The 27334-nt window shown below is 41.8% G+C and overlaps 1 protein-coding gene across 1 annotated transcript in view; it reads left to right on the forward strand.

Annotated features, from left to right (window-relative positions):
* Nucleotides 1-27334, forward strand: part of snd1 (staphylococcal nuclease and tudor domain containing 1) — a 269267-nt gene that overhangs the window by 84375 nt on the left and 157558 nt on the right. Inside the window, exon 16 of the mRNA XM_050036651.1 lies at nucleotides 13864-13973. Coding sequence (XP_049892608.1) covers nucleotides 13864-13973 — 110 coding nt within the window. The remainder of the gene's footprint in view (nucleotides 1-13863; nucleotides 13974-27334) is intronic.

Consider the following 27334-nt stretch of genomic DNA (forward strand, 5'->3'; position numbering starts at 1 on the left):
GATTGGCTTATTAGCTATCAGTGTTAACAAGCAGTTGAACAGGTGTACCTAATAAAGTGGCTGGTGAGTGTATACACCCATACAAACAGAACAGTTGCTTAAGAATTCATAATACATAATGTCTTATAACCATAGTCGTAAGGTGTGACCTTGAAGAGACACCCCAAAATCCACATCAGACATTTTTCCTCTTACCTGTAGCGCTTTTTTTTCCTCAGACTGTTTTAAATAATGGACCTAGCTACCGTGGCATCACCCATTGGTTTATGGACTCTTGTTTTGAAGCCTCAAGTAAAGGCATTTCAGCCATTGCCATCTTTGGTTTTTGGGGCCAGAGGTGACCCTATTTGGACGAAATGGTGGAGCTGTGAATGAACAAGGCCCTTAAATATGTGTAACTTCAAGTCTTAAGAATAACTTGAGTAACAGGGTGATGATTTCTGGAAGGAGACATTGCTGTTGAGTTTTTCAAATGTATCTTTTTGCTGCTTTGAACACTGCAAGCTAAGTGTCATCTAATTCCATTATAGTGGAGAGAAGGCAGACATCTCCACAGCCCATATCTCCAACAGTAGCCCACTCACACCAACACAATCTAGATTGATAAACAGCACCACAGGTAAAAGGAAAAATATGTATTTTTTGATTTTGTGGTGAACTGTCCCTTTAATGCTTTTACAAAATCAAGTATCCCAACTCCTTTTAATTGCCCTTTCATTTTGTTGTAAAGGTTATAAGCTGAGCTCCATCATGCTCAGTAATTGTAAGTTGCTCTCAGTAAATATTGACTCCATGCAGACAAATGGGGATTATGTTCTGCTTGCTGCTATTTTGCTGCTGTCAAAACAAGTCTTGTATTAGTCATCTGTTTCATTAGCCGTGTTCTCTTCATACTGTATTCATCGTGGCCAAATTTTTATTCTTTAACAATGTCGTGGGAGGCCATTGAAGAACAAACTGTTTACAGTAGAGCAGTGAAATGAAATGATCCCAAGGCAGTAAGTGATGTAACACAGCAAGTCAGAATTATAATACCAGAAACCCAGAACATGCATCTCTGGATCTGAACTACCGGCTTGCTTAGCCAGCAGCGCCCTCTCCCCCTAGTTTTATCCATATTATTTGTCCTGATTTAATACCGAACCCCATCCATTGCTTGTTCCTCCAGTGAGGCACCTCAAAGCCTCAGTATCTTCCTCGCACACAGTCTCCTTCCTCCTCCAGAGTTTTCCTTGATGGGTAAAGACAGCGCTTTAAGAAAAAAAGAGGGGTGAGGAAACAAAGAGAAGCCTGTGCTTCAAAGGGGGCCGGAGGTGTGCTCCAGGAGTTGAAGGGAAGTTCCTTCTCCTCTCCTCCCACATCACCTTTCCTTTCTTCTCCTTGCGCTCGCTGGCCTGTGCGGTGTCACTTCCGCATGCAAGTTTGATAAAGGGTAAAGAAGTCATCCTGTTTCCGAAAGAGAAAGGAGGGTTTCTATGCAGGAAAGGGATTTGAGAATGCTGTGGAGGAGGGGGGGGGTTAGAGGGATGATGAAAGGAGGAGGAGGTGAACTATGAGACACGGAGGCAGAAAGGACAGGGGAGGGTAAAGAGAAGACAAAAAAAAGTGCAATTGATGTGGAGTACGTGTGTATAAAGGCCTGTTGAAGCTGAGGGAGACCAGGCAGCAAAAAGGCCGTAAAAGTTTACTAGCTCCAGTAGCTCTCAGAGTTTCAAATGGAGGCCACAGCAGGTGAAGCGTACTCTCAAAGTTACTCAGAAAGGTATGTTGAGCAGCAGTCTGTCAAAAAGATGAAACACCCATCACTCGGACACAAAGATTTACAGTGTCAGCAAGAAGCATTAGCCATCACAGTGTGTGGCTTAGTGCCATTTGTCTGATTTTTGATATCTGTGTGTGTGTGTGTATGGTTGTGTTTGTGTGTGTGTGTGTATGTGTGTGGTTGTGTTTGTACACCTGTGTGCCGCTGGTACACTTCCTGCAGTGTGTGAGTGCAGGAGATGGAAAGATGGTGGAGAAGTGGAGCAGAAAATTTGTAGACTTGTTTCCTAAAAATATGTCTGTGTGCAAAAAAAGAAAAAGTTTAGCATAGTAGCAAGTCAGTCAGGAGAAGTCTGCAAATAAAATGTTATTGTGCTCAGCTGTGACCTCTACGTATTAGTGTCCTTGTGTGTGACTGCAGTGCTGCATCTCATTGAGATTCAGTTATTAAAAAACACGGGGTTCGGATGTTCTGAAGCCTTGAGACACTTTTAAGGCCTGCTATATAATAAAGTTGCTGGTAAGGAGGACATAATAACTCGTGTTAATAACACTTTATTGGCATTTCCTTTACTACACTATGAGCTGTAATCTTGAACATAAACTGGGGCGATGAGCTGCATCAGTCTACAACAAATCAATCATCCTTCAGGGCTGATGCTCACGTCTAACCCCCATCTAATACTTAACTTTAATAAATAACAAATTGAGTTTGCTTTGCATGAGAAATGATTAAATGTTAATTTCATTATAGATTATTATGCGTCTGTCTAGTGAAGGTGACATCTGATATGTTCCTCAGTGCATTGGGACCTGCAATGAAACCACAATTATTGCTATTTCTCAGCATTAGTAACTTGTCACAGGCCTTCTTAAAGCTTACACCTCGTTATTTTGGTTGCATTATCCAACCAGATAAAAAGAGACCATAGGCCCGTTTCCACCGCTGAACTTCGGGGTAATTTTACGGGGCCGGGGCCGTTGGTGCGTGTCTCCACCGCAGGAACCACCCCTGAAGGACAGAGTTCCGGAACTTCTACAGGGGCTGAACAAGTCCCTGCCTCGGAGCAGGTACTCACAAGGGCCCCGAAAAACTCCTGGGTTGGGCTTGGGGTTTACTTGGTGCTGATTGGATATACTCAAGGCGGGATGTGATGTCAACAGAAAGTGACAAAATAGCCAGCATTTTTAAAACTCAGCAGACCACGTCGCCCCGGTTAAAATGGTCGCGCAACGATAACGTCACATCCAGAGCCCGGTAACTTTACAGGAACCTTTCTCCTACTCCGCCCTCTCAGTGGAGACAAGGCGGTTGAGAGGGCCGAGCGAGAGGACATTCCTGTAAAGTTTCTGCCCCCCAAATAGTACCAGGAACTTCTTCAGTGGAAACGGGCCTCATGCCACAGGGTAGTTTTTTAGAAACTGGCAACCAATTCTTAGCTCTTGCTTGCTATCAGTTCAAGGGATGTCAACGGTTAATTGGTTAACTATCCTCCTGAGACCCTGTGTCCTCGTGTGATGACATCACATTTCGGGTTTACTTGACCTTATACTTCATTCTGCTTAACTAAGACCTGTTGTCCTCGTTCATGGACACTTTTTTGTGCCATCTAGTGGTAGTAAGAGCACAATACACTAATCCATGAAAAAACAAGATGGCAGCCATCTTTGCCAAGTCAGTCTGCAGCTGATCCCGACCCAAAAGTGGATAAGGTCCAAAACCTGATCACATTTATGGTTGAAATGTGTTTATTTATGATTAGTAATGTTTGTAGTTTGACATGGCAACAAATTTTACCAATTTTAGATACAGTAATAAGGTTTTGTGGTTCAAAATAAAGCCGCTTATTCATGGGAGGATGGGCACAGTGTTTCCCAGGCAACGTTCTCAGGAACAGGATGGTGTTTCCATATGTTAACGTGGCTGGCTTGTGGTCTGTAAACAAAGCCAACAGAAAATAATGTAAAAAGGCGACAAGTTTACATCACAAAACATGAACATTTTAAGTCCTCTAATTGGATGGTGCTTTGAAATGCAGCTCTAAAGCTCACTGAGTCAAAGGAGTGCAGGACTAACATGAAAGGCCCCTTGTATTTAAAAATTAACCAGTTAGTTACTGGTCAATTAGTGTCGGCCTGTCAAAAGCAAAATTAAACTGACACCCCTAGTGGCAACCACTTTTTAAGATATATAAAAAGACTGCATTAAAACCTAGGAAATGGCTGGACTGTGTATGAAACACTAGAAGGCTTCTGATTTAAACGAGGGCTTTCAATTTGAAACAGGAAGTGACAGACTCTCGCTCTTACAGCACTGGCCCCACTGCTGCAGTCTAGCCTGAAAATTAATGTAAATACGTGTTAAAATAAAGAACAATACACTGAGACACAGTCACACAGCAGAAGGGACCTGCTTTCTCTGGAGCTGTACCCACTGATCATTCAACACACCCCTCCCCTCCTCAGCTCCAGTCAGCGGTACAAGTCCCAGCGTGACTAGTGGAGGCTGCGCAGCCATTGGCCGCTATCAGAGCATGCGATAGATTTGGAATGAATGAACAGCAATCATAAACACAACAGCTGTATACACCCCATGAGAACGTAATGGAGAACTATAACGGCAGTCATAAACAGCATGGCTGTAAACAAATGCACCCCTGAGGACACAATACAGGACTGTCAGTGGCTATTTATTTTGAAAAAGCAACGGCCAATGTGGAGATGCCGACACTTGCGTCATTAGTCACTCAGACCAATAGTTTAACTTCATCATTCAGTCACCCACGGACAGACTTTGGTGTTTATTTGGCCTTGCATGCTGTGGTTCAGCCAAAAATAGAGACAGTAAACAGCATAACGTGCTATTCAAAGTTAATTATTTTTAAATATTGTTTGAATTAGTGATATTTGATATTGTTGTTACCAGAACTGGAATCAGACAACGTTGCATGTGTGTACAGGCGTCTGTGTAAGAGACACCGTTTGACTGTGGAGTGAAAAGTTCGACTACAGACATTCCTCATTGTCACATTTTCATTATTAAGCTGATGTAAAACTGCAACCATATTTTTAGTTTTGGTTCCAAAGGTACCATATCGAAAGTGTTTGGTAGAAATGAAAGAGAGTAGCCTATGTTCACAAATACTGATTGAACTTTCCAAGGCCATTGAAATGACATCTTTGAATTCTTATTCTAGGTGGTGTCCCCCTTTTTAAAAGTTAGTGTTGAGCCCTGATGCCCTTAAAGATATCTGCTGAAATTCACAGCATTCCTCGTTCATGCCTTATTCTTAAAAATCAAATATCACAAATCTAATATTTAAAAAGATCTCCTTGGCACTGCTGTGTGCTCTGGAGGAAAGGACGTAGCGGTGCCGAAGCCCCGCCAGAGGTAATGAGGCCTTACATTTGAGAGCCGTAGCAAGATAATGGAGAGATGGAGGGATGGATGGAGAGGATAAAAGAGAGATAGTCAAACAATCCTGGGATTTTCCAGAACATCATGCTCCCTTTGTCTGCGCCCCATTCACCCTCGCTAACCTCTACGTCTTGCCAACCTGCATCTTTCACCCACTGCTGAACTTCCTGTTCGGAACTGACTTGTACCTGGTGAGGGGGAGATATTCATGCAGGGAGGGATGAGGGAGATTAACAAGATGAAAAATGAATTTAAATGGAATGATAGTCATAGGAGGGAAGGAATATCAGAGCTGAAATGACAAATAAATGTACACGCTCACAGCTTTTAGGTCATTGTTTGTTTGCCTGTCGCAGCGCTAATTACGCCTTGTCAACAGCTTGTCAAAAATCAAGAATTACTAACTTAATAACATAAAAAAGAAAGACACTAATTAAATACACAGTGAGCTGACTGTGTCCTGCAAGTATCCATTTATACCTGCAGATATGCCAGAGCGAGAGCACAAAGCTTCTGGCAGGTTACGAGCCAAAAAAGTCAGAGGCTAATCAATACGCTCATTATAAGTATAGGAATTTGCGACATGATGTACTGTGTTAGTATAAATTGCACTGATGACACTAATGCACAGCAGCCGCACAGCGCCACATTTCTCCCTCCAGCTTCGCTTCTACAAGATGAAGCTCATTATCCCGGCGTGGTTCGGAGAGGAAGAGAGGTCGACTCAATCCTGTTGCCGCTATATGTCGTGTCACCTGAAAACACACTCAGTTATAGGGTATAGAAAATAGATTAGAACATAAACTGCCCGCTAGAAGCTAGAAATGCATGCATATGAATTCATCCAATTAGTTTTGGTTTCTGAGAAGTAGAATAAAGAGCATTCCTCGCTGGCAAGAATCCAGCCTGTATATGTCACTTGTATATATACATGGCACTTAATAGTACTGTGTCTATGTGCATCTTAATGGCTCTGTGAGTAATAGATTAGTCTCATGAGTACTCCAATTTTATAGTAAATAATAATAAAAAACGTATTCTATTTAAGGCTAAAGTGAGCGGATGCATTTTAGCGTTCTTTTAAAAATATATAGCGAGGTAGCTTCCCTGATATCTATAGGTTGTGCGTAACTGACAAAGGCTACATCCCTGATCTTCTTCCAGCTGTTACTGAGAACCTCCGATAAACCAGCAGCAGATCATTGCAGGGTTCTTGGAGGCAAATAGTTAACAAGGGAGTTAGCAATGTAGCTCAGTCCCAGCCCATGTAGTGCTTTGTATACAAGGAGGAGAACCTTAAAGTCAATTCTAAATGTAACAGGAAGTCAGTGCAGAGCAGCTCAGACTGGCCTGATGTGCTCTCTCCTCTTGGTTCTGGTTCATAGCCGAGCTGAAGACTTTTAAATGAGCTGAAGTCTCTCAGCAGTGTTTTTTGGGAGGCCAGTAAAAAGTGTGTTACAGTAGTTTAGTTGGCTTGAAATAAAGGCATGAATCAGTTTCTCTGCAGCTTTTTCATTTAGAAATGGTCGTGCCTTAGTGATGTTTCTGAGGTGGAAAAATGATGTTTTTGTCACCTTGTTAATGTGGGCCTGGAAGCTTAGATCTGAAGATTTATAACCTGAGATGTAACCCAGGGAGTTAAACTCCCCAGATTATTAAGCAGCAAGAGTATTGGAATTGTAGAAACTTTAAAAATGCATTCAGCTAGTATGGCAGTTAGATTATGAGACAGCAGTTTTAAGAAGTTTGGACATTTTGGGAAAAACACATTTGTTTTCTTTGCTGAGAGTTAGATAAGAAGATTGATATTACTCTTAATATGAGGCAAGAGCCAGGAGGTTATCTTAGCTTAGCACAAACACTGGACGCAGGGGGGGAAACAGCCTGACTTTACTCAAAGGTAAAAAAAAAAAAAAAAGAAAATCCGCCCACTAGGACCTCAAACGCTCACTGATTAACATAAGGGGGACCAAGTTATTGTTTTTCAAGTCAAAAGTCAGTCTCAAGTCTTTGCACTCAAGTCCCAAACCCTTAACCTTGAGTTTTGAGTCCTAGATAATTCACAAGGTGCTCACTAAATGTCAGGACTCTGTAAAACAGAATGCAATGATTTGTAGATCCCCTGTATTCAATTTAATACAGTACACAAACGAGATATTTAAGTTAAGACTCTACCATGCAAAGTGAAAGCCAGATAACAACAACATCCAGAAACATCGTCGACTACTCTGGGCCCGAGCTCATCTGACATTGACACAAAGTGCCCGTTACAATCCCACGCCACATTCTGCATGTGCAACAACAGTGTGGCTTCATAGAAAAAGAGTATTAAATTGGCCTGTCTACAGTCCGGACATGTTTCTCATTGAAAATGTGTGGCGCATTACGACGCGCAAAACATGACAACGGAGGCCCCAGACTGTTGAGCAATTGAAGTCATACATCAAGTTAGAATGTGAAAGAAGTTCACTTTCAAACCTTCAAAAATCAGCGTCCTTAGTTCCCAAACGCTTGAAAAAATCTTCAGTCTTGAGCCACAAATGCAAGAGGGGGACGAGAGGTGGTGGGCAGAGGCTTAAAAGTCTGGAATTATAATTAGATATGTATCTAACAGTACTTTTGTGTTTGATATGGAGGAAAGATAGAGATTTCTGAAAAGGAAAATTGAGTCTATGCAGATAGAGAATCTGATTTTTGTGGAGTTTTTGGGGGCGAGGAGGAGGAACCACTGTGTGTGTATGACCGAGCAACACAGCCGTGTGTGCTCGAGCCAAAGGGGCAGGCAGTATTTCATCAGGCGCGCGGCTCAGCCTGAATCACAGATTAAAAATGTTACATCTTCTCCGCGGGGCCTCTCCACCCGTGTCTGAGCCTCGGCTCTACAGAAAGGGGAAGGGAGGAAGAAGCACGGGTGGGACAAGGTGGGGGGAAGTGATACAAACACACAGCGTTATTAAATGAAGCGGCTGATAGCTTGACGTCCTCCAGGAGCTGGGCTGCTGAATTGGGAAACAACACAAATTGATTCTTTAATCTGTTCATTCAGTTGTGCATTCTTTTGTTGGAGTCGTTGCTAACTCCGTTTGCAGTTCTGTCACCAAGGTCTGACACATTTTAAAACCAGGAATCTAATATCCACGTCTAACAGAATGAATGATTGATGCGGTGTACGGTGGACTGATGTGAGGGCTTCAGGCCAGTGTGAGACGCTGCTCTACAACAGCGTCCCGTGTGTGTTTGCTCATGTGTGTAGTGTGATGTCAGCAGTGATCAGTGTACGTCTTGTTTGTCTCCGCGATCAGATAAGATGGATATCCTGTAGTTTGACCCAGATGTTTATCTCGGTGTCAGGCGTGAGTTATGTATCGTGGTGCAGGTTAAAATTGGCTGTGCTAAGTGACTCCCCGGCTTGGTTTAAATGCTGCAGGGAGGAGGCTACAGTAAGTGTGTGTGCGCGTGTGTGTGTGTGTGAGTCGCAGGATATTGAGTGCAGTTAGGAAAGCCGTAGATCATTTTCGCTGAGCGTACCTGGTGCATTCGACTGCAGATATGGACCCATGCCTCAGACTTATTTTATTGGACTTTCCATCCAGGATTAATCCATTCATATTTGACCGATTAAAACCAAATTTTTTATGTTTATAATCCTATTACTTTTTCTTTGTGTATTAAGGTTTTTCGGGATGTTTTTGTCTTTTAAGAGAGCGTTCGGGCTGGATTAAGACTTGTTGCCGACGTGGGCCTGAAAAGCCCTTTGAGACATTGTACCGCATGTGCTATAAAATTAAACATGACTCCTCTGCGTATTACATTCCCAAGTAGTCACGATTCTCGCAGTTTTTTGGGTTGTATTCTTATGGTTGAATGCACTTATTGTAAGTCTCTTTGGATAAAAGCGTCGGCTAAATGAATGTAATGTGATGTAATGTCGTCTTTTCTGTGGATTATGTTTGAAAAACACAGTCCCACAGTTTTTTATCAGAGCTCCAGCCAACTCAAGCAGCGCGGCCAACCCATCTCCCTCCTTGCAAATTACTTCACACACCAGTTTTTTTAAGGAGTGTGCAGTATTTACCCTCCCATTGTCTTTCCTTCTCCTTTATCCTGCATCCTTCTTCTCTCCTCTTCTCTTTATCCTGGCGCTGTTGTAGCCAGTGTCCCACGTGGAGGCCCTGTCCTGGTCCACTTCTATAAATACCCTCAGATGATCTTGGCCATCAGTGTCTCCTCCTCCTCCTCCTCCTCCTCTTCCTCCTCGCAGCCTTCAGGAAGCTTTTTTTTTTTTATCATTGTGTTTTACTAAGCCAGCCGTACACCAAAGGACTTTTCAAGGGATTTCACTGTTGTAGACAAATTTCCAGTGTTGGATGAAATAATGACAGTTTTACCGCAGTTGATGCACGCTCCTGTGATCTTGATTGTTTGGTGTAAGGTGGTCATAACACTCGTATGTGTGATTTCACATGTATTCTTTTATTAAACAAACCGAACTCAGTCCTGTTAAGGCGAAGCGAACCTGGTGCGCTTGGTGTTCACAAGGCACAGGTTAAGCGAACTGCACTGCAGATCGGAGTTCTCTCGGAGTGTTCACATACGCACAAAAAAAATGCTGGGTCACCGCTCTGAGTCCATTAAGAGGGCTGGAAAGGACCAAATGTGAAAACACCCTTACTCTTTTTCATGCCTTGACGTCCCTACAAAATCAGACATGTTCAATATTATTGTAAGTTTTTAGTCTTGGGAAGTTTATAACGTAAAACTGCTGCGCTCTCTCAAGCACCAAAAAGGAAGCAACAAAGCCAGGGAGGCGCAAGAACGTGAATGAGTCTTATTTCTAATGGTAAAGGAGGAGAAACTGGTGGAGTTGTGGAGTAAACAAGGGTCATATTTTAGTGAGAAATCTTCATCTTTGTAAAAAATACTTTGAAAAACTCACATTGTCTTTAGATGAGAGAGGGTGTTGGACTTAAGTCTTTTCACAGTCTTCTGTCTGGTGTATTGTAGGCATTGAATGTGTGAATATACCTAATAAGATTTGCAAATTGCCCTCCAGGGGTCAAATAACGTGTTTTGAATTGAAGAATAACTACAATAAAAAATATTCATACATAACCTTATATGTGGAGGATAGACTAAGGTTAACGGTGAGATTGTCTGTACATGCTTGTAGGTTATTTAGGTACATTTCTCAGGCGTTCATGTTTACCCTTTATTTATGTATGAATCCTTTTTTATAGCTCCTTGTCATCTAAAGCACAAGAAATCCTTTCATCAGTTTTTTAGAATCTTACAGCCAGAGCGAAAAGATGCAAACAGATTAGAACAAAACTAAAATTAGCATGTCTAAATGGTTTTAATGCTCCCTGTTGTACACTGAAGACATTTATGTCTTACAAAAGGTTGACTCAACAGTTCTTCCTCACTCTTTGGTGCTGACTGTCCTGTGGCCTCATTTAGCCTTTCCTGGGTCATTTTCGTCCTTCACTGCCAGTGTGAATACGCTCAAGTCTCTTGTTCTTGTTCTCATAAATGGGGCAGACATGGGTAGAGGTTTCTGTAGGGAACAGAAAGTGCAAAACAAAACAAAAGCTCGAAGGTTCTTTTTTTATCTAGTTTTGAAATCAGCTAGGAAATGGATATTTGGTGGTTTAGGTTAGCTCACTTGTTTGGGATACAATCCAAACAAGTTTTTTTGCATTTAGAATTCAGTTAGATAAAAAAAAAAGGAATAATAGTAGCAATACAAATCCAGCTTGTGTAACAGATCTTAAGAGATTTTTTCTGCTAGCATTTACAGAGAGAACAGCAGCCAAGGTTTAGACACACCTGGTACACAGTGTCCCAGATTAATGTCACTGTTAAGCACTGTGGAATTCACAGGTTTTAAGATGCAAGTACCAGTGAAAAATGTGTATTCATATTTGGGGAAAACAATAATAAGGCTCTTTGTACAGAATGTAATGTCATCCCCCAATCTCCGCAACACTTTAACCAGTGCTTTGTTAAGCACGCACATCTATTTCAAACCCTTTTTTCCTGTCAATGTGTAACGTTGAAGCAAGAGCTCAGCAGCATTCTCTCAAGCGAAAAATCTCAGAAACACTCTCTATATGAATATATAACCAGTCAAAGGAAACCCAGGGGAACATGTGGAGAACATATCAAGCTTACATGGAAATGAAGTAATTTTCAAAGCCGGGATTGTCTCATTCCAAGGTGACCACTGAGATGAGCGGATGGCCCTGACGCATCTGATTTTACTTCGATGCATACGCTACCTCTGGAGTCCTCCCCAAGGCTGTTTACACATATCTCTGTCATGCCAAGGAAGCTCATTAAATTCAACATGGAGTCAGAGAGGAAAGGCAAACCATGGGAGAAAGCTGTTGCTTTATTAGTACGATGCTCGAGGGTTTTATGTCCAACTGAAACTGTCATTAAGTTACTCCACATAAATCAATTCGGCACCAACCTGCTTGCTTGTGCAATAATTTATTCGAGAATTTAAAGAGAACAGAATTATCGGATTAACGTATAGCTACTGTTAAGATGTTTCAAAGTTTGACATTTTTATGTCTGGACAGATGAGGCTTGAGGCGTTATGTTTTCAGGCTGTGTGTCTCATTCTTATGAGAAGGATATCTCAGGGAGTTTCTTCAATTTTGGCACAAACGTCCACATTAGATTTTGGTGGTCAAAAGTCAAAGTCTCTGTGTCCTCACATCTGTCATTCTTGTGAACGCGATATCTCAAGATTACCTGTAGGAAATTTCATTACATTTGGCACAAACGAGAAATGAACACAGAGTATTCGGAGTATTTCAAAAATACAAACTTACTTCACTCTGAAGTACCGTAAAACGTCAATAAAAAAATTTGTCCCAAATAAATGCCTGTCTGATCACCGAGCAGTTCATTCTTTTGATATAAGTACTTTGGATGTATCGTTGGCTACCTCAAATTATGTGTCCATACCGCGATTACCCTGTAAGTCATTCATATTCCTTTAGTCCGTAAGGGTCCTCAGATCAAAGGAATCAAAGGGTTTTTCATAAAAATTAATCCAAGTTGTCGGAGCTCGAACAATTGAACGATTTATAATTGATATACAGTATAATCTGAAGCCTAATTTTTATACAAGTAATATCCATACAGGTGTAATTAAACAATTTAATTGTATTTCCTGATCTCTGCTGAGCAACAGTTTTATGTGAAAGCAATTAAAGGCCTGTCCCAAATATTGGCCCATTGATTTTAGTGATTTAAGCAAATAGTAGCCCGGGCTAGTAATTTAAGTTCAGTAGTATCTTGTTTTTGATTTTTTTTTCCAATTACAAAATACTCAGAAGTAACTGAAATGTGTATCTAAAATACAAGTAACAGAAATACTGCCCATCTCTGATCACCGTATTGTTTGGAGATGATGTCATTATGTACCTGAGAATGAGTGTGAGTTTGACGAAAAGTAATAGCTTAAAAAACCCTTCCACTTAGATTTTATTACAGTTAGTTTACTGTTTAGTTCCAGATTTATTTATTATTATTGGCTGATCAGTTGCTATCGGCTTTTTCTCGTCCAAACTGTCATCATTAAATCAGCCTTTAAAAGTCCACTATTTGTTGACCTCTAGTGCTCACCTTGAAACTGTGGTGATTGTTAAGACTTTCTGCGTTACCCGGTTGAAGATGTGTGAAGCATCTACGTTTTATAGTTCGTAACTTCTTTGCAGTGACGTCCGTATTTGAAGCAGTGTCTACATTTGAGTCTGGACAGACATGAATGCAAACTGCAACTTGAATGGTTACAACCGCGAGGCAATAATTCCACTTCTACACGCCTTTCATGTCTGAGTGTCTACCTTTTAGCACATGTTGCATTAACATACAGTATATCAAGTCCTGGGGGGTATAACGGACAAAAGAATTGAGTCTCAATTGAAGCTCTGATACATGCAAAATCCATAGTATGTGTAAAGACTTTAAATTTTCTTTAAGATCAACACACATTCTCTCTTCGTTCTTACAGCCCAGTCACACTCATCTTCAAACACACACTTTCTCTCTTATGCATGTACCTTTCTTGCATACGCCTGCTTTTATCACAGTTCATTTTTTTAAACAGGGCGAACATGAAATGATTCGGTCTCGCAGCGCCTTTATACCCACTCATTTCTCTTTCCCCCCACCTCTGCCCTGAAGCTCATCCATTCCCACCTGAACTCTACAAGAAAGCCTCTGAAAATCTCGCAGAGTTGACATCGAAGGGTTTGCACTCTATGCACTCAGGATTGACCCCTTGATGACCAATTATCCAGTGAGTGCTGATGATAGTGTAGCTGGTTAATCTGTGTTTTGCCACGGATGTACCTTTGTGAAATAGTGCTGCTAAGCGATTTTGACCTTGAACTATTAAGAGGGATGAGACGGATGCTTCATGTGGCATCGGCTGTTTGGAGCACCAGAGGTCTTGAAAATTGTGGATACGAGTCTTGTCACTGACTTACGGATATTTATATTAATGCCCACAGTATTTCTGCTTTATGTCGATAAATAAATCCAGTTTGTCTGCGGCCTTTTTCAGGCTTATCAAGGCCAAATATTGTTAAAACTATCCAGGACATCTTGCTGTTTTGATTAGCTGCTGTGCTGACCTTTAATCCTGCAATTGTGTTGTCTTCGGCCAGGTATTGAATGTCCACGCAGTTCCAGGAATATGCCCGGGGGGATGCAGGTGGCCGAGCCCTTCAGTGACGAGGCCATGCTGTTCACCAAAGAGCTGGTGCTGCAGAGGGAGGTAAGCAGTATAGCGGGACACTCTGGCCCCGGTTTTCATCCTCTCCCAGTGTTTGAATGCCCAGTCTCCATGTTGCTAACTCTTGTAGTTCTGCTATTTTGGCACCCACACTGCTGCATTTTTTGTTTTCACACCCGCAGTCCAAGTTTAGTCTGCTTTGAGCGCAAGATCATTTTGGTTCAGAGATGTGAGAAGAATAATGTCTATTATACTTTTACTGATAAGCACAGAAGCTACTTTGGCTGGGAAACAAGTTTCCATCAGGCGTTCTGGCTTTGGTTTCGTGTGATTGCCACATTGATTCAAGCCCATTTTATTTGAGCAACACATTTTTAAAACTTTTTTAATTTAATTTTGTTGATTTGGGAAAAAAAGTAGGACAGAAATAAGGCATAGTACCCACGTTTGATGTTCACATTGGATGCATTTTCCAGGCAATTTGTCTTTAAATTAAGCAAACAGTCTATTTAGTTGACAGTATCATAACTCATGTAGCAGTAGTGAAGTATTCAGTAATCACACGATACAATAATTATAAACACATTCAACAGTCTACACTTACCGGCCACTTTATTAGGTACACCTTGCTAGTACCAGGTTGGACCCCTTTTGCCTTAATTCTTTGTGGCATAGATTCAACAAGGTGCTGGAAACATTCCTCAGAGATTTTGGTCCATATTGACATGATGGCATCACACAGTGTGCACCTGGTGTGGTCTTCTTCTGCTGTAGCCCATCTGCTTCAAGGTTGGACGTGTTGTTGGTTCAGAGATGGTCTTCTGCAGACCTTGGTTGTAACCAGTGGTTATTTGAGTTCCTGTTGCCTTTCTATCATCTTGAACCAGTCTGTCCATTCTCCTCTGACCTCTGGCATCAACAAGGCGTTTTCACCCAGAGAACTGCTGCTTACTGGATACTTTCTCTTTTTGGGACCAAATCCCAGTAGATCAGCAGTTTCTGGCACCAACAACCATGACATGTCCCCATTCTCAGTTTAAACTTAAACAGGTTTTGACCATGTCTACATGCCTAAATGCACTGAGTTGCTGCCATGTGATTGGCTGATTAGCTATTTGTGTTAACATGCAGTTGAACAGGTGTACCTAATAAAGTGGCTAGTGAGTGTATATATTAAGCAGTGACTGAAAAGACTAAGACAAAAGCAAAAAGCTGATAAATGACTGTCCTACAAAACAGGACAGGATGTCTCTTGTTTGGACTCCAAAAAACATCTACAACAGACATCCACGTTTTAAATCTACTTGAAACAACTTTTGATTTGATGCTTGACCTCAGAAACAAGTGGCGCAAAGATTGGGCGACAAACTTTAATAGGCTGATTTAATTGTTTACTCCCAAGTGATTTAAAGGACCGTACTTGTACCTGGAGTGCCTTGAAATCTCCGCAAAAAATCCAGACCAAAGTGGCCACGGTCAAGTGGACTAACCCCCCCAAAAAACCACACATGCAGACACACACCATCCTCCCCCGCTTCCTCCCAGTTTATGGAAAGCTCACCTGATAGTGGATCAGTGCTCCTGGGCTTTAGAAAACTCCACTGTGTGCCTGTTCATTCACATGCTAATAGGTTTTTATAAGAAGCAGTGAACGGACCAAAGCCATGATGGAACCAGCTATAATCCTGCCACCACTTATCCAGGCCGCACACTCCCCTCTCTTTTGCTCTCTCTAACTCCACCTCTCCAATCCTATCGCCATTTTAAAGGGCTTTTTTTTTTGCGTAGGGTGGCTGACTCCACTGTCCTCTGGTGTTTAATTGTCATGGAAATGTAGCCTTGGCCGGCGTTGGAGGTGGACTCGTGTTGGAGTGTGTATGGTTGTATGTGTGTGTGGCCAGCCAGGAGTTGGATGGAGAGAGCCTCGGCTGTGAAATAATTGATGCAAGCAACAGGGGGTTTTGATTGACAGGGATGCAAACCCCCTGCCATGAGTCAGCGCAGTGCAGAGGTTCTCTGGCGCTGACAGGTTGATGTGTTTATTATTTTTTACAGATGCACACAGACGCACAAATAATTAATCAGATTTATAAGACTTTCTTTTTCCGATACGTGCGCAGATTAAATTAAGCTTTTGTTATCGCGTGCGTAACCTCTCCCGTCCGCACACGCTCTGACGCACACACTTTTCTCACACATTTTCTCCCTTGCCAGTCATCGGCGGTGTCAGCAAGTTTTTTCACAGGTAGGTGGGAGTTAGCAGGCAGGACCGCGCCACATAATGAGTCCTGAGCCCAGTGCGGGGGCTGCTTGGCTGGCTGCACTGACCTGCTGTTAGGGGCTAATATGAACACAAAAGTTGCACGCTCACAAACGGACACATTCAAATAGATGACAACACAGATTCACACATGAGAGCTGAAACTTTTCCAGAAACAGGAAAAAAAAGGCAAGTCATTAAGCAAAAGAAAATTAGTTTCATTATCCTGTTTCACCGAATTTTTACGCAGGAACAAAACAAGTGACAGCTCTGAAACGCGTGCACCCAGCTGGAAAAAGAGTCAAATGATAGTGTAATGATAGACAACGCCTGACACTGAAACAGGAGAGAGTTGTGTGAGAGAAAGCCGGGGTGAAGAGGTGACAGGAAGTGCAGGAGCTCTAACGAGAGAGCAGCAGCGGAATAAAAGACACTATGTAGGACGGAGAGGTAGAAACGCTAGGTGCCCTTGATCCATCCTCCTCTCCGTCTCTCCTAGCAGCACAGCGAGCGCGACTGAAACAGGTTATTAAGGTGTGTGTCACACTTGAGCATGAATATGGATCATTTGATTTCATTAGCATAAGATTCTGCTGTTGATTCATCTCTGAATAGCATCTGATTGCAGAAAGCGTTTTAAGGTGTTCAGAAGACGGCCTCACGTGAATAACATTTGATTTGGGTTTGGCAGCGTATTTATTTGCATTCATAAAAATATTTTTCTCGCTCACGCCGCTCGACAGCCATTTTGAGCTTTGTAGGGCTTTGTTGATTTGATGACATGTTGACTCAATGGTCCGTATGCTTTTTTTTCCTTCTTCACACCTCTCTGTAATTAGCGTTTCTCTCCTTCTCGTCTCCCTTTGAAAGTGAGTTTGGGTGCAGGCATGAGCGCGCTTTTCTGTTTTGGTCCTTCACTAATAGCCTTTTCTCGCTCTCCGCCGTCTCCGTTTCCACTCATTTGTGCCTCACTCTCGCCTCCCGTCGTCGTCTTTGGTGTCCAGTTTTAAATCTCTGACTGACATTTGCTCTTAGCTCTCCGTCCCTCTGCGCCTGCCATTCCTCCCCGTCCTCTCCTTCCTCAATTTCTCCCTCTAAACTGCCACACGGCCATGTCTTAATTTCTCCTGATGCAGACACGCATAATTAATGTGGCATCCAGTGAGGGGAGAGGCCCTGCTTTCTGTCTCCTCTATTTATAAACCCCATCACCACCGTCGCCGCCACCCCTCATTCTCTCTGTGTCTCTGTGGTGATTCGCTTTTAAAGATTTCTTCCCCTCTTTTCAAAAATCACTTTTGTGTTTATCCGCTCTGTCTTCCTTTATCCCTCCCCTCCCTCCCTTCTTCCTCTCTTCCCCTGTCTGTCTGCCTCTCTCTGTCTCTTCCCGCTTCCCTCTGTGTTGTGTTAATCTCTGACAGACACTGCTCCCGTTCCCAGCGTGGAACCGAAACAGCAGCACAGAATTCTGAGGCAAAGAGACTAAAAAAAAGGAAAACACATTGGTAAACACCACCCCAGACATTTCCCTTTTTTTCTTATTTGATGTCTTCCATTTAATTTCTCTCACCTCCCACCTTCCATTGACAAAAAAACAACCCCATCCATTCAGAGAGTCTCGTCACCGAGGCTCTCTGCTCATTTCTCGTCTTGTTTTTCTTTTTTTTTTTTGGGTGGCAACTTCAAACGCTCAGCCTAACCAGGAGGGAGGACGAATTTCACCGCATTGACGTGTTTATCTGGGATGAGTCAGCTAGAGATGGGACATAATTAGTGGTGTAGTGTTGGTTAATGAAATACACAAGTCAGTGAACCAATATTTTAACTGTTACTGACGCGTCATTAAAAATATTGTAAGTTTAATAAGCGTCATTCCAAAGTGAGAGAGCTGTGAAAAAATGTGAGGATGACGGTGTGATGCTGCCGTCAAAGTTCCGAGCTATTTCAGACATGAGCTTAAAAAAATAGTTCTCAGGGTGGAATATTAAATTTCAGCTTCTGTCAGGTGTCGCATAATATCATATTTTGCAAACAGCAGTTGCAACTACTTGCTGTCTTTGTAATATTTCATCTTAGAATAAATAGTTTGCACTAATCAGCTCTGAAACTTTTTTATTGCGTATAATCAGCACAGTTGATTGGAAGCGTGTGTGTGTGTGTGTTTCCAGTTGTATAACTGATCGCCAAGCGGGGAGAGGAAGCAGGAATAAGAAAAGAGGGTGAGATGAGAGATGGAGTGTTTGATTGAGCTGCGATGAGAGCAGGCTAAGTGGACAGTAATATGCGATGTACTGATCCACCTACGTGTACTGTCAGTCCTGTTGACCTCATTCAGTCTGGGTGGTCTCATCTGCTGTACTGCCCCGACTGCCTACTCACTAACAATTTCTCCGTCTCACACAAGGATGCTCGTAGTTTACATCCTCGCACTTCTCTGTAGGAGTACCGTTTGGATTTGATCAATACTACCACTATTGAAACACCATATCAAGTTGGTTCATTCGTGACCGTAAAGCAAAGTCTCTGTACAAACTCAATAATATCTTACTGGAAACAAGACGTCACTACAATAATTCATATTCCTGACATCGCAATTATAAGTAAAGAGAAGCAAGAAAGACTAAAAGACACAGACATCAGCTAGTATCAGTTCTTTCTCTCGTCCTCTGAGCTCCTGTCTCTGTTGGATTCACTGCCCGCAAGTACTGCTGGTATATTTGAAGATACATGCAAAACAAACTACATGCAGACAATTTGAATTTATTTTTTTATTCATATAGGAAAGGAATCAAAAGTAACATTCGGTGTGTTTCAGTTAAAACTGTCCTGACTCAGTTAAAAACTGGTTTTCAGCAAGTTTCTTTTTAGCTTGTTTGAACAACTTGCTATTAACCTTTGGGCAGAGCAGATTGACATACGCGTTAATGAAGCATTTGCTAAGGGTGTGCCATATCGTCTAGTTCACGATGATACTGGTCTAATTTTGAACAGATGATAAATTAATATCGTGATACTCGCTGTATTTCGACTTGTTGACATTTGATGTCATACAGTTACTCACGGCAACAACATACATGGCCGAAAGTGAACTTATTAGCGACTCTGCAGTGGTTCCAAAAAGAGGAGCAGCTTCAGTAGTCAGCCCCGGACTTCTCAGACTCTTATAGCGACTCAGTCAGCGGCTCCTCTGGCAGCAGCACAGCGTCTCTCCCTCTCCTCTCTCGCCGTGCACACACGGGAGTCCACTGAATATTAGAAGGTAAACTGTAAAAACTATATCACTTATTTTGTTGCAATTCTATTTTCTTAAATATATAATATTTTTTTTTGTTTTACTAATTTGTCATATCGTCAAGAATATTCATACATTATCGCAAAAACACCCTCAAATATCGGGATTATTTTAAAGCCATGTCGCCCACCCCTAGTATTAGCTTTTACTGTCTAAGGTTGCATTGCACTTACTTATGAGGGGAGTTGTCGTCAGCTCGAGGAATCTTCAAGCTATCTTGACTTTGTCTTCAATGCGGCCTCTCTGCTCTGCTGTTGGTTGACTTCACTTTGTGTTGTTTGTGTGTGTGTATATGCGGAGGAGCAGCCGTGACAAAGACAGCACAGCAGATGCTGCAGCGATATAATAAATAAAACCAAACCATTAAAAAGAACCAATAAAAAAAAACAGTAACGTCTGAGCTTATTAATCCTACGGCCATTTAATACCAGGTTTCGGCCCCCATCCCTGCTTCTCGCCATCTAAAGACAAACACGCACATGCATGAAGAGGGCATTTGTCCCGGTATATCAGGCTAGTAAAGCTAATAAAGATGATTTCCAACAGTGTGTTAACATCTGAGCCATAAAATAACCCAACAGCTTGTTTTAAGAAACTGAATTATACACAGTGTTGTGCTCTTGTGATGGATTATCCCACATTTGACTGCACCTGAGAAAAAAGTGACAAATGGGGTGTAGTAGCTGGTCATTATCGCTCCAAGTCTTCCAGGCTCTAAAAACTTGTCAACAGTCTATTTAGCAGGAAATGATATTTTCAAACAATGCAAAAGCTGCCATGGTTGAGTTGCTGTTTTAAAGTTTGATAAATAGTTCGTAGTGTGCGCCATCCTTTGGAACAGCGATTCAGAAACACTTCATTTCACCTCAAATATCAGCTGTAGTTGAAAAGAAGTAACATGAGAAATAATAATTGCAGCAATCAGGGGAAAAACAAAATTGAATTAGCCTTTAAACGTAATTGCCATTGTCTTAACACACACACACACACACACACACACACACAAACACACACAGGCACTTACCTGCAGTGTCACTTCTCAGTGTCATGGCTTGCGCATTGTTCACCTGCACACGTTGTCCAAGCTCTGCCTAAAACCGGTCCCTCACACCCACCGTACCCCGCCTCGTGACGTGAACACTGGCTGCCATAGGTGGGGGTTTGGCACAGGCTGCCATCAGACCTGCAGGAGGTCGTGTTATGGAGCGTTGATGAGTCACTGTGCCAGCATCACAGATGCCCCGCTAATGCCTGCCTCTACAGATTGTAGAGCTCTCTCTGCTTTAATAACTGTTCTTGGTGGTGAGCATTTTAATTAAATGCTAATACATCCGGCACCTTTGTAATATCTAGAGGATTTTGCTTTCTGTTCTCTGCGTGGTAATTCTGACAGTGTCACTACCACAGGTATAAATAGGCACAATGTGGCAGTTGGATAATTGAAGTGTTATCTAGTCGTCTGGCTTTTCTTCCATCTGCCTCTGTGCACATCTGTGGTCAGCGCAACTCCAATCAATTCATTTAGCATTCCTCACGCACACACACACAGAGGCACACAGAATGCATCCTTCATGCATTTGAGCCTCTTTTATACGTCTTATTTTGCCTTTCAGGGCCGCAGGACGGCATTGGATTTCTCCACAGCTTCCATGCTCTCACATTGATTTCCGATCACGCTTGAATTATTTTGGCATGAGGCCGATTATACAAGTACTGCTTTGACCATGTCTCTTCCTCTCCCCTCTCCCCTCTCCCCTCTCCCTCTTTCACACACTTGCCTCACATTCTGTCGTTCGTATCGGCCTGTTTTTGTCGACATGCATTTGTGTGTCTCTGCTTTTTGCGTCTATTTTCGTCTTGTTTTTCTTTCTCATGCTTTGGCATGCAGAGTGTGTGTCCATGTGAGTGTATGTTAGAGGGAGAGAGATAGAGAATATGAGTACACATAATGAATAATGCATGGTGTGGTTTCCTGGTCAGCGAGAAAGACAGACGGTGGGGACGGTGAACTGCCCCTCGGGCCCTTTTTTCCCACCACATACTGTAGTTAAACAAACCACGAGTGCAGGAGGCAGCCCCATATCCAGATTACTGCTGCTTTATAGCCACAGACAGGATCTGTCCCCATCCATTTATAACTGCGGCAGTCTGGACTACGTCCATACCAGTAATATTTCATACATTTTACCATCTGATTCTTCTGATAGTGTTTCAGTAACATGCAAGTATGTTTTTTATTTGAGTGGGGATTTTATTGATTTCAGCATTACAGTGAAATAAATCCTCACTGGCAGATAAAATATGTTTGAAGTTGTAAATTTTGATGCCCAGTCGTCAACTGAAAATCATAGATGAGCCCTAACGTGTGCACTTATCATTATTAGAGTGGCGTTATTAAGGCTACAACTTATAATTGCTTTCATTGTCTATTAATCTGTTGATTATTTTCTTGATTAATTGATTAGTTGTTTGGTCTATAAAACCTAAGAAAATGATGAAAAACATCTATCAGTATTCCCCAAAGCCCAAGATGACGTCCTCAAATGTGTGGTTCTGTCCAAAACCCACAGATTTTCAGTTCACTCTCATAGAGGAGTAAAGAAACCATAAATATTCACTTTTAAGAAGCTGTAATTTGAGTATTTGACTTTTTATTTCTTTAAAAAAAGTTACTCAAACTAATTAATCTTGTCAAATTAGTTGGTAATTAATGGTGACAGTTACATGCATGTGTTTTTGTTAGAGTGACATGACCCAAATGAGGATTTTAATGATTTCAATATAACACTAAAATAAATCCTTCATGGCAAATAAAAGATGTTTGAATTGTTAATTTTGGTAACCAGTTGTCAATTGAGAATCACAGATGTGCCCTTATCTGTGCATTCAGTTAAGTGTTGATACAAACCTGAGTGGAGCTCTTTTTCATATTTGTATGGAAAGTTGGCACAAACATTCACTTGGACTCAGTGATGAACTGATTAGTCAAAGGTCAAGGTCATTGATCCTTGTGTCCGTCCCATTCTTGTGAACTTGATATGTCAGGAACGTCTTAAAGGAATTTCTTTAAATAAGGCACAAACGTCCCCTTGGACTCAAGGATGGATTAATCAGATTCTGGTGGTCAAAAGGTCAAGGTCGTTGTGACCTTGCGTCTGTCCCATTCTCATGAATGCGTTGTCTCAAGCAGGCACTGAGGGAATTTCTTCAAACTTGGCACAAATTTCCACTTGTGGTCAAAGGTCAAGGTCACTGTGACCTCACAAAACATGTTTTTCGTCACAACTCAAGGATTCATATACCAATTCCAACAAAATTTCCCCTAAGTGTCAAATAGAATAAAATTATGAGGTGATGGCATTTTATAAAAAGGTCAAAGGTCAACTTCACTGTGACATCATAATGTTTTCTGGTCATTGTTCAACACCATAACTCAGGAACAAAGGGGGAGACATTTGGTCTGATACAAAATTGGTGACACTAATCTTGGGTATCCACCTTGAACCTGTGCTGATTGTATAGATCTTCTGTGCTGCCGGGTTGTAGATGTGTGAAGCATCCATGTTTTAGCTTCTTTGCAGCGGCACCCATATTTGAACTATAGTCTACTGTCACGGCTACATACAAGTCGGGAGCGACATGGGTGTAAACTGTAACTGCAGCCTGACTGAAGGAAGTTACTCTAGTTTTCTTGATTAATCGATTAGTCGTTTGATCTATAGAATGTCAGAAAATGTTGAAAAACGACAATCAGTGTTTGTGTACAACCCAAAGATATTCACTTTTCTGTCACAGACGAGTGAAGAAACCAGATGATACTCAAATTTAAAAAGCTGGAATCAGAGAATTTCTCAAACCGAATAATCAATCATTGAATGAATTGGCAGTTAATTTAATAATGGACAACTAATCAATTAATCACTGCAGCTCTCTTTGCTGTTTAATCAATTTTTCCAGTTTCAAGTCTTATCGTGTCCAGTCTCGGACACAAGAAATAGGTGAAATAGAGTAGCAGTGCGATAACTGGCAAACCATGTTAGTTTTCAATTTAAATAGAGATTAAATTTGTAATTTAAAGTTTGACCTTGAAACCCACCTTGTGAGCCCTCATGCCATTAAAAGTAGTTCCTACTGAGCACTGACCATAAATTCTGATGCTCCAGTAGCCTGTCCGCATTACTGCCGACTAATTGGTGTCACAGGTAAAGTTCAGCGTTTGCAGCACTTTTCAAATAAAGCACCGCTCAGCCTGTTTGCGTGCATCGGCGTCACACTTGGGCAGCTTTGTTCCCTGAAAATCGTGAATTATAGCCTGAAGGTGAACAGAGCGACCCACATAAACGCATTCACGCCATCGCGGTGACGGAGAGATAGATGGGCCTGAATAGAGATGGAGAGATGAGAGGAAGGGAGAAACCTGCTCACCGCTTTATCGCCCCCAACTCGTTTACGAGGTTGACCTTGTGCTCAACGCGTGCCTGTTTGTGTGTGTGTGTGTGTGTGTGAGTGATGGAATTGCAACTTCACCGTCCACCCTGATAAGCATACCCTGGAAACAGTGCAAAGACACAGGCACACACTGTGCTTGGGGACCAGCTGAATCCTCTTAGCCTTTTCCTCTACATGAAGGGCACTGCAGCACTCTTCCACATCAATGAGGGCAATAGTATAATGCTCTCATGCACTCGCACTGTACTGTCTCACAGTATATCACTCACTGTATTCCTCATCTTTAATTCTCTTTCTTTGTGTGTTTTTCCCTTTCTTTTGCACTCCTCTTTTTTCCCTCACATTGCTCCACATTTTATCGGCTTTTCTACTGGATTCTAAGGACAAAGATACCAGGAGAAAGAGATCATAACAGGGCATCAGTGTGTGCTCGCATTCGTAGACAAACACATTTCTGAAATTATTGTTGAACCCGAGGCCATAAGACTGAATGTTTCGTAAGTGATTGAAGCAGCAGGAAAAAGAGAAAAGGCTTCTATTGTCTCTGCCGCCTCTTTGTTTGCCTTTTTGTTTGCCTTTCCCCGGTTATACTCTGGTCCCTCTCACTTAAAAGGAAAATAGCCAAACTACATATTGAATTTTGGTCTGTCTGAGACTACTGCAGGCGGGCAGCCAGATAGCCAGTGGCTGTATCAATAGACACGTCATTACCTGTCTCATTATTTGGCTTCTGTACTTCTTTTGGCTCTTATCTTTCACCTCTACTACCAGTCTATTGTTTCAATAAACAGCAGTTTTGTCTGCAGTTTGTTTCAGTTTCTCACTTCACTCCATCAATCGGCAGGGTCCAGCGTGTGACTGCCAGAGATGACACATGGGGGAAAGAGGTTATGAAAAAGAAAGTTGAGACAAATAATTAATATGTTGGATTGAGAGTTGGCAGTTACTCTGGGATATTGACTTCATTATTGAATGAGGCCAGTCTAGCAGGGTTCACTCAATGGCTCAATAGTCGCCTGACAGTTGGACCAATTTCAGTCTTGTTTCGGCTTTTTAATCACAAACAATGAGGTTTTTTAAATGCCCTTGTGAGCAACTTGAGGGTCTACTTTAAAATAATAATGGATTTCTCTTTGGCAATTAAATATGAGATGGGAAATGTCGGAGTCAGAAAAGTCAGACTTTGATAATTTTCCAAAAACTGCAGTCCTTTGTATGGCCACTTGAGGCTGGCTCCATAAGTGAGTCAGTCTTCATAGACCCCCATGTCAAATGCCGAACATTACAGCAGAAATAAACATGTTGACAACCTGGTAGGAAAAACAATTTTGATCCCTATCGCTAGCGTTATAGCTGAATTTTTATATAACTCACCTGTTCACCTTTTATTAAGGCTTAATGTTACATATTATTTAAGGGCTGACCCAAATGCTTTGAAGCTTCATTGCCATAGTAATCGACATCAAAGTCAGTGTTTGAATGCTCTGTTTTTTTTATGTATGTTTGCCCCAAAAAATCCCATAGAATAAAAAATGGCTTTCCAACATTATTTATTATGCATCAACATTAAGTATTTTTTACTATTCTAAGACAAGGACATTCAAACTTACTGATAGTTTTGTGACTCTGACTTGCTCTCTTGCTCTTGCAAGTGTCCAATGCAAGGAAGTGCATTTCTTTATGGATGGGTAGAAACTACCTGTAGCCCTGGGGGAGAGGCTCATTTTGTCAGTTTATCGCCATCCGGTAGTTTGGAATATGTGCTTGGAACATTACCAGGACAGAAACAGAGCCCGCCGAGTATGAGGCATGTTTTGTGAAATATTCAGTTGAAAAGACGTATGAATGGCTAAACGAGATTGTGTTAAAACTAGAAGTTCTTTTTAATCATACGAACTCATTTGACAATCAACAGGCAACTGAACTGAAGGAAATAGCTTGTTAGCCAGATAACAGCCTGTTGGCTAAGCTAGGACACTGTCACACAGTCTCTCCGAAATACTTTTTCTTAGCTATTGTGGCTAACGTGCTACCTGCATGCTAACAAATCGGCTAACTGTCATGTTGTTTAAGGTGCATCTACTGATGTCCTCATTTTTCATTTACCCCCACCTCCAGTCGAAGCTTTGATTGATCGCAAATATTTCTCACTTAAGATTTGACGCCCAAATACTGACAATTGAGTGACAGGTTGTCTGAGAGGCGTCACCATAGTCTCTAATCAGATACAGCTGTTGCTCCTGTACAGCTCCACCCTCTTGTCCAAATATGGTCAGTTCTGGCTCAAAAAAAAAAGGCAATGGCCAAAATGCTGAAATTGAGGCTCCAAACGTGAGTCTACAAACTTTACCTATGTTTTACCTATGGAAATAAGAAAGAGGAGTGTAAAGACGAGTCTGAAAGTGCCTCAGCTTTGACGAGACTTTATATTCTCCAATTGTCGTCTTGTTAATCCTCCTTTGGTCAGCTGATTCTCCTTCATCTCTTGTTCTGCCCCATGAGGCACCTTCATTTTTATTGCTTATCTCTTAATTTGCTATTATTGTTGTCTCGCCTCACCATTCTTCTCACTTGACTGGCATTTTATGTCCCTGCCTAAATTAATGTTTGTGCATACACACACTTCCATTGTCCTTTATCGTGTTGTCTCTATTACCCCGACGTGCGCCCCCTTTGCGGTTTAGTGTACACATTACTTTTACTAACCTCCTTTTCAGCCTGACCCACAAGGAAAATACTCTCACACACACACGCACAAACACACACATACTCAAATCCCCCTGCTGCGGCGCCTTCTGAGCTGCTGGCCGCTAGGTGTTTGTTATCTAAACACGAACACTGTTTGACACTGTAACAAAAAAATGGCGTGCAGTTGGAATCAGAGGCAAAATTAACAGTCTGTTTGAATTCGTTAGCAGGAAAATGACTTCTGTTTTTAACTGACAAACATTTTAAGACATTTTTGCATTAAAAACGCGTAAAATAACTGGTTTATCGACCAGTAATGCTAGAATAATAGAATTCTCACTGTTGCAGTCTGACCCAGATAGTTCACAGTAGTAGAAACAGTAGTCTCTGTCCTTCACCATATGTTAGTTGAATCTCTGATGAGTCCGCCTGAGGAAATGGCTTTAGGCCTCGATGCTTTATTGATGCTCAGATTGATCCTATTCTGTTGATGACTGTGAGACAGCAGCGTAACATATTGACAGCTTTGACAGACAAATACACATTCATCTGTCTCTGTGTCTCCGCCGCGCATACATCAAATACCTAGACGTATTAGGTATCGATGTTGTTTACATTGCTTTGCAGTGTGGTCGCTCCTTACACCCTTGGATCTATATGTAGGGCTTATGCAGAGGAATTATTTTCCCAGTCATCACTAACATACGGGTCGAC

This window comes from Epinephelus moara, chromosome 23, assembly GCF_006386435.1.
Source record: "Epinephelus moara isolate mb chromosome 23, YSFRI_EMoa_1.0, whole genome shotgun sequence".
NCBI lineage: Eukaryota > Metazoa > Chordata > Actinopteri > Perciformes > Serranidae > Epinephelus > Epinephelus moara.